The 8,491-nt window shown below is 41.5% G+C and overlaps 1 protein-coding gene across 1 annotated transcript; it reads right to left on the bottom strand.

Moving 5' to 3' along the window:
• Positions 1-746: 746 nt before the first annotated feature.
• dusp14 (dual specificity phosphatase 14) lies at positions 747-7,556 on the bottom strand. Its single transcript, XM_079353677.1, has 2 exons — positions 7,264-7,556; positions 747-2,233 (listed from the first exon to the last, which is right to left on the bottom strand). The coding sequence occupies exon 2, from the start codon at positions 2,127-2,129 to the stop codon at positions 1,500-1,502; it is 630 nt and encodes a 209-aa protein (XP_079209803.1). The 5' UTR covers positions 2,130-2,233; positions 7,264-7,556; the 3' UTR covers positions 747-1,499.
• Positions 7,557-8,491: the final 935 nt, after the last annotated feature.

Here is an 8,491-nt window from a genome sequence, read left to right as displayed (position 1 = left end):
ATACTATAATCTGTGTCGTTATTGGTGTCGTTTCTTGTTTTAAAGCTTTTCTTGGTGCAGATAGTAATCTGACCCTTATCTGACATTAAAAGTAAGGTCTTCTTCTTTTTTTAAACTCCACCCCTCTGCTTTTCAACAAATGCATGTTGCCTGATGAGGAGCCGTGACAGCACCAAAACGACTAGCTAAATAATATCGCTTTATAGTTTGTTGAAAAAGCACAATTGCACTGTTGTTTCTCGATTAAAGAATCTCAACTCTGCTCTTCTCGTCACCTTATTGACCAACCAGTAGACGTCTGACACACTGATAGTTTGCTGCACTATATTAAAGGGTGGAAGTAAAACCCAATAGAAATATCACTGCTCAAACTTTTGCATTTACAACAATCTGACGAGAAAGAGGCAACGGGCTGTAAAATGATCCTGATGGAAATGCATGTCGTAGAAGTTCTTGTATTTGCCACTGACATGCTTTGGTTGTTATTCTTCATGACTGAACCTTGTGAAAAATGTTGCGTTAGGTATAGATGTCCTATTTCCATGCCAGCCTTCTGTATCAACAATCCTTATGACTATTCAGAGCCTGACTTTGCACAAGTTAGGCTGAGCCGCTCGTTCATGGAGCCATACCCTAACTGTAAAGTGGATTTTAAGAGCTATCCCAAATGTTGACTCAAGGGAAAAACAGTCAGAAAGAGAATACTGTTCAAAGCTTACATAATAGAGTTAGCAGTTCCCACGAGGTAGCAGATATTTTCTTTTAATACAGCATCAAATATGACTACAACAACATAGTGTGGCCACAGGATGAAACAGTGAACTCTGTGCTACGCAGGAACTTTCCCTAAACCTTGACTTTTGTTTACATTGTATAGATTTTCACCTTTAAAAAAGGTTTATACCTAACATCTTGAACTGTCCCATAAACATTTTTTTCCTTACTATCAATACATCCAAATTAAATACTTTATCTTTAATATTTTTTCCTGTACATTAACTTAAATGCTACCATAAACTGAGAGCATGCTGCTGCCCTTCACACTTAAGACTACCGCAAAACTTGCACAAAACCACATCAGGAAAAGGACTTCAGTCACATCTCTGGCAAAGTTGCAGAGTCTCTCAGCTTACACCTTCACAAAGTGCCGGTCCACTGGAACTGGAAAGACAGACCAGGAAATAGATTGCGCCAATCTCCGTACTACTTTTTGGTGTTTGACATCATTGTGGTATCGTTAGATCCTTTGTTCCTAAGGATTCTGGACTTGAAGTCACCTTGCTCCCACTTAAACACTTAAAAGAGGCAACTGGTTGGACAGACAGCATCAACAACCAGTGTTACCTAGTGACTCCTTCTGTCCAAATGCACCATAAATAAGCTTCACAAACATGTACAATCACACTTGGCCTGTTCTGAACATACATAAACCTGCAGTCCAGAAGGGCAAGAAAGGCTCCTCCTAAAGTTACAGTCCCTGGCTGAAGACGTTTTGCCTCTCACAGGCCCCAGTACGGAGCCAGACACCTGCGATCCCTGTCGTAAACGTCAGGTATGACCCCATACGGCGTCTGCACCATCTTTACAGAGTTCCTTCCGAACAGCTTCCTCTCATACTCGATGAGCTGGCGCCAGAAGCCCCCATTGGGCCTAATGACAGGGCGGCGAGCTTTCACCCAGGCATGGGCTTCCGCCAGAGACACGCGGTGATACTTCATGAGGTATGCCAGACACAGAGAAGCAGAGCGACTCACGCCCGCCGCGCAGTGCACTAACACTGCTCCTCGCTTTCGCCCCACACTGTGAATCTTATCCGCCACGCTGTCGAAATACAAGGAAATAGGGGAGTGGGGCATGTCCGCCAGTGGGACCTTCACGTACTCCATGTGGGGCCAGTTGAAGTTGGGAAGCTCGATGGTAGCATTGACCACACAGGTGATGCCTTTGGAAAGCAGCAGGCTACGGTTGGACGCCACATTTCCTCTGCTGAGGAAAAGGTTGGGGGTAATTTGTGCAATGCCCCCCAGAAGGCTGCTGCTCTCAGGCAGCAGTCTTGGCACTGTGGTCGGCAGCATGGAGCTACGATGGTGGTGGTGGTGGTGGAAGAAACCTTGGCTGCGGGAACCCATCGGGGAATTAAGACGGGTTCAAAAAGGACGATATATATATTTATTTATTTTTATCTTCTGGAGGTCAGGATCATAGTAGAGCAGCAAGACCAGGTAGACAGCTCCTGAAACAAACAAACAGATTTCACATTCAATTTACATTTACAATTTATGGTTCAGTGTTGGCTGGCAACCACTTCACAAGGACGGGTAAGATCAGTGCTATTTGCAACAACAGAAACAAAGCTAAAACACCCTTTTTCTTTGGATTTCATTGTGCTATAGAGACAGAAATAAAAGTGTTAAAATACTCGGCTATTGTGCCAAGAATGTATTTCAGTTGTCTCAGTATTTAAATAGTACAAAAAAAATCTGATGTAATAATTAAAGGTCAGCCGCAATAGCTGGTTAGTCCAAAAACAGTGACCAGCACGTCCACAAGCCTGACTTTATTATAATTACATCAGATGGGTTTAAATGAAACATGTTTATAAATCAGCCAGAGAGACCAGCCTCTCTCTCTACATTCAGGTTGAGTGGCCTTCATGCTGCACACTGAGACGTGCCTCCCTCTGCCATGTGAGCGCCGACCCCCTGGAGGTGAACACTCACCTCATCTCATGTTCATCCATCCACAGCCCTCACATACAGATTACATCTCTCGTCTCTCTGGCTACTGCGGCTGTTACGCTTTAGATGGCAACAAACTACAGGGTGGAAAATAGTTATATCCTCCCAAACTGTGCTGATAATTTACTCCTTTTAGGCACAAAATGTTCTGAAACACATTCATCTTACTCCATTCTCCAAAAGAAGAGAAAAGCATCTCTCTAAATAGTGTTAATGAGCTGTAAAATGAAGAAGAAATGAAGAAGCATGTTGTAGATAACAAAGACAAAAAAAAGTACTTGGATTCATAATGTGTCCTGTCTGACTGTGCTGACACTGGGATGGAAATAGCCTCCTACGTTAAGACTTCAGTTATCAGCAGAGAGCCCACAGCTCCGGGCGCTGCTGCACATACTGTTGCACTTGTCGTGCATCATCCACACCTTGTGCACTGGTCCGGCCGGCAGCTCTTTTTCCTTTATTTTCTGCTACAGTCTGGTTAACAAGACACACAGGTCAACTGCTTTCAACTGGACCTCAACCTGCAGAAATAGAAACACCTGCTGCAGCCTGTGACGAGGCACAGACAGATATGGACTACTCTAACGAAAATAGCAATAATTAAATACAAGACATGAATTTAAATCCACATGTATGAATTACAATATAAGGAGACAGTGCAGGCAGCCTTGAGATCAAAATAGGAACAACCTTGTTCTTTTAAATGGTGGTTTCCTGGACTTACGTCTTCTTCAAAGAAACCAGACCAAAAATCATTTTCTGACAGTAATCGCGAAAATGTTTTCACTTCAAAATCCTTTTTGGGCCTTGTTCATAAATCAAACTTTTTTTTGTGCATGTGGTTCCGTATTGTGTGCAGTTGTAGCCAATGCTTGAATAGAACATTTATCAGCAGGATTTTCCATCACTGTATCAGCCATTGACTTTCACTGTACGCACACGTTGGCATTTGCCAAACACAGCCAATAAGTCCACCCGCTTTCTGCAACCTGATCTTGTCCATTGATTCCTTTGAGAAACTGGGAGAGAACACAAACGTCTGAACCGACCAGACAATGAATGAAACAATCTCAAACTATAATAACTGTCAAGCTTTTAAACAGCGCCAAGAAGAGGTGCACAAATCTCATTTATTTTTAATCACTGCATTTACAATATGTTAAAAAAAAAAATGAAAGTTTGACCATCAAAGAAAAACGTTTTTTACTCTAGCTTTAAATTCAGAAGATTACCTTTGGTTCACATGGTCTCAACTGGTTCTGTAGATGTTGCTTTGTTCATCGGGTCACAAAAGAAAAAGAATATGAGCCGCTGCTCTAAATGTTACATCACAGATGGTCCAGATACAAATGTTAGCTGTCACCTTTTATTTTTACCTACAAGATAACCTCTGCCAAGTTTAATAAGGCCGTAACCTCAGATTGTTATGCTTTTATGGCCTACAGTTTGCATGAATTGAAGTGTTAGTATTCAAATGTATCCAAATGTAAATACAGATTTTTAATCATCTTCTGAAAGGCAAAACGTCATTAATCAGCTTCCAACTATTTAAAATGCAAAAACCAACCTCTCTCCTGTCCTGCCTCTCTTCATGTTGATTACAGTTTTGACTACTCAGCATGGTCTGCTTCGCTTTTCAGAAAGGAAAAAGGACTAAGACTAAGCATTCCACTTTCCTCAACACTGGTCACTAGTGGTGATTCGACAACAGAAACATGAGCCAGACTCTGGAAGACAAGTTTTAGAATCAGACCACAAAAGGAGCTATTGTCTTTTGTGTAGTAGCTCAAGCCTAACTCAAACTGATAACCAAAGTAAAAGTGATTTTTCGTGTTTTCATTATTGTTGATGATTTTTATGTCGTGATTGTGCTTTTCCTTGTCTAATGTGTTGGTAGATTAACCATCTTTAGGTTACCCTGATGGTTGGTTTGTTTGAAAACATCATTTTCTGTTTTAAAGAGGACATATTATACTCCTTTTTCACCTTTTCAATGTCTAAATGAAACATCTGTGCTGTGCTTTGATCAATATATAAAATGAATCAAGCACCAGAGGAGGTTTGTGATCCTGTAGAAACCAGCTCTCTCAGAACACTCCGTTTTGGTGTGTGTCTCTTTAAATGCAATGAGCCCCCCGGAGTTTTCCCAGTAGGCATCACTCCTCTGTAGAAGCAATAAAAATGGCCGACCTGCGCGAAAGTTATTAGTTAGAACAGCTGAAGAGAGACCGAAAATGTGAGGCAGAGAAAGTGGCGGATGACATGCACCACCAGGCCAGGTGTCAAACCTGCGACCAGTTTAATGAGGATGGTAGCCACAGGTGTCCTGCTCTATCATAATCATTTCACAGCAATTCATTCTGTTTCAGTGTCCTGCACAGTTCATGCATGACCTCGTGGATAACTATACATATATATATATATATATATATAAATAATCAGATGAGGTACGAACATTCTCTGTTGCTGCAGCAATCTCATAAAACAACATCAGTCACAGAGATTAAGAAGATAACAAAACCAAAGAATCTCTGGTCCTCAGTGCTCCGCATCTCCGGGCTGTGCTCAAATGTTCTCAGTCCACGCGGTTATTTTTACCCTCGGCAGGATGGGCCAGGGCAGGGCAGGGCAGGGCAGAAGAGTGGCTGCAGGGTGCAGAGGAGGAGGGATTATGCAGAGTATGTCACAAGAAGAAATATCGACTGTGCTTGAGATAAATCGGATGCGACGGCTTCCTGTCAATCAAATCTGGGAAAAATGTGAACACTGACCAGGATCCCTAAAATTGCAAATGTTCTTGAGGGAGATCAACCCCCCTATGATTTATTCAAGAAAGCCCTTACTAAATCACAAGTGTGGGTCTGTCAACAGGTGGTCTCACCTCACAAATCTCCTCTGATACTCTTTCCATCTGCAAAAAGATTCCTCAAGCATCTGGTTCCACATCCTCCAACATAAACTGGAAACATGACCCACCTGCTGGATATTAATCGGCAACCTCACCTTTCCAACACTGAATGGTGAAAACTCTACCACTGTGAGATCTGGGCCGGGACTTAGAATGAGGAACATGATACTCCCAAATGAAATTGCCCTCCGAACCCTGAATAAGATGAAATGTCTGGGAAAGGTGTGAGCAGACGCCCGGCTCTCAGCATCATCTCTCAATCAAAGGCAATCAATTTATTCAGTCTGAGTAATCCATGAAAGGGACTCTGCGGCTGCTGACAGCCCAGATAATAATCAGGAGAAAATGGGGAGACATGACAAAGATTGTTCTTTGTGGAGAAAGGACACAGCTTTAAAAAAAAAATCACCCAAACACACCTGGGTGCAGCTTTAAACCCACGAAGACAGGAATAGCCTTTGTGCAAAAGGGTTCCAAAGAGGGAGGGTCTAAGTCCAAAGGAAGAAAGGTTTTAGCTTTGTCACCTTCCTGTAACAGCAGTGACTGAATGCTGCTCACTGAGTCCACAGCTTTATACAAAGACACCTGCTAACTGACATGAACAGCCCGACACAAGGCCATGTGTCAGATAGTACAAGAGGATGACATCTCTGTTTTTCAGACAAATTACAGAAAAATCTCTATTGAATATGGTAAACTAGAATTTCGTAATTCATGTTTGTAGGATTATGTTTGAATCCATCACTATTCTACATAAACACTCGGAGCTGTTAAGCAATGAAAGAAATGACACACTCTGCTCAAATTCTGATGAGGCTCATTGATCGATGCTACAAGCAGCGATTACCAAAAAGACCTGAACATGTGTTTATTACAATTTATCTCAATTTAAAAGTGATTAACAATTTCAGTCATTTATCAAATTAAATTTACTTTGCATTCAACTTTATTTGTTGAATGCAATATGGTAGATTTGCATCTTTGTTGAGAATATCATGTTTTTATTACCTGATTTTTTTTTTTTAAATGACAGTAGGCCCTTACAATTTATTATTTACATATTTGTCCACGGATCATTGACGTGTCTATTAGACAACGACATAAGCACATAACCAACACGGCAGGTAACACAATAAGAAATACCTTTCAGAGAAAAATAAGTGGTGTTATTTAAAAAACGTTAATAAATGTAAGTATTCGTGGATGATATCGTTTCTTTCACGTGCCACAGTGTGTAGAAATGTGGGGCTTGGATGAATGACTCCTCAAGTTTAAAATTGACTGAGCCTTGAATGAGGAATTCTCTGCGCACGCTCCACATGTCCTCGTGCGCGTGACGCGAGATGTGCGTGCGTTCGCAAGTTCTGCTGCCTGACAAAGCTCCTAATAAACTATGACAAATATGGAAACAGAGACCTGCTTGTTTCCCGTGCACACCTGGAGGATGTGCACGTTTTGTCAGTTTCACCTGTCTTGCATCATAAAACAGATCACAATAAAACAAGATAAAAGCCAATAAAACACATCAAATATTTTTGGAATTAAGTTCAATTCCTCGTCTGTTAGGTGGAAAATACCGCTGATAGACAGCCCTATCAGATTTACAACTCAACTTACCAGGTGGTTCTGAGTCGGGAGGAGATGGAGATTTTTAAAGCGTCTTCACCGCCTGCTTGGATCCGGCGGGCTGTTCTCACTGTACGGACATCAACCTTCAGTCAGTCTGATCATGCAGACGGCGAGAAGGATGCCGAGAGGCCAGCAGGTGAGAGACGAGCCGCGACAGCCAACAACATAATATGAAAGTCAACAGAAATACGAGCCATCAATGCATCCGCCGGTTTCTACGCTGGTAGGAGGAGTGTCGTGTACTGAACAGAACTGCCTCTGTATGAGGGCTGAATAATGCCACACGCAGGAAGGGGCAACATGGGGCAGCATGTTCATGCCAAAGCGCCCTCAGGTCGGTGTATTGACAGTCCACACAGCAGAACAGACTCTTGTGTTGATTTGAAGCAGAAATGTATAAGGTTATGGAAGTTCATTGACTCTTACATTGTTTGTTACATTTCCTCTCATTGTTTCTGCCATCGGTTCTCTGCCCTAAGAAAGGACCTGATGCCTCCTTCCTTGCCAGACTGTCTTGGGTTAAGGAGGATCAATTTGACAGTGGCATTTGAAGGAGCTTTAGAACAACGCTTCTGTGATAGAGGTGGTCTTCAAATGTGCCCACTGAAGGATCAATTAATCTTTATTTGTCATTCAGGTAAACGATTTTTCTCTGCATGTTACAAAAGAGAAAGTAAAATACATTTCTCTTTATGTTAGCAGTAAGGTGTTTGCTTTGGTCAATGGGAGGGCTGTCAATATAGTGGCTCTAGTAACCAATCTCTATACAGAATCTGCAAGAATGCACAAGATGGTGTTTTTGGTCAGATAATGATCTCTAACTCTCCTGGCTTTCTTGATCATGCAAGACAGCAATTTTAAGTTATATTATATTTATCCCATGTCCATGTTACGTACTTGTGCTTGTACAGGAGCAACCATTGAAGCTCATCTCTTCTCACAGCTGTGACTGTCGTGTATTTCATTGTAGCGCAATGTTTTACTTCTTCAGGAGGCTACATTTAAAAAATATATAGAATTTTACTCCAATAAGTTATTTCATCTGATATAAAAACACTCTGTATCCAGACTGATTATCTTCGGTATTTTTTATGCATTCTCCTTATTCTCATCAAGATTCAATCTATGTTCTTTAAAAAAAGATTTGGTCAGAAGTACATGATTAAGTTTGCATTCACCTCTTAAAGATTTGAAACTCAATATTCACACAGCCAAG

This window comes from Symphodus melops (assembly GCF_947650265.1).
Source record: "Symphodus melops genome assembly, chromosome: 10".
Classification (NCBI taxonomy): Eukaryota; Metazoa; Chordata; class Actinopteri; order Labriformes; family Labridae; genus Symphodus; species Symphodus melops.
Note: the sequence above shows the minus strand (reverse complement) of the source record. Positions and strands in the feature narration are given on the sequence as shown.

Excerpts from the sequence above, each read along its gene's own strand:
- dusp14 (XM_079353677.1), bottom strand. The coding sequence starts at position 2,129 with ATGGGTTCCCGCAGCCAAGGTTTCTTCCACCACCACCACCACCATCGT.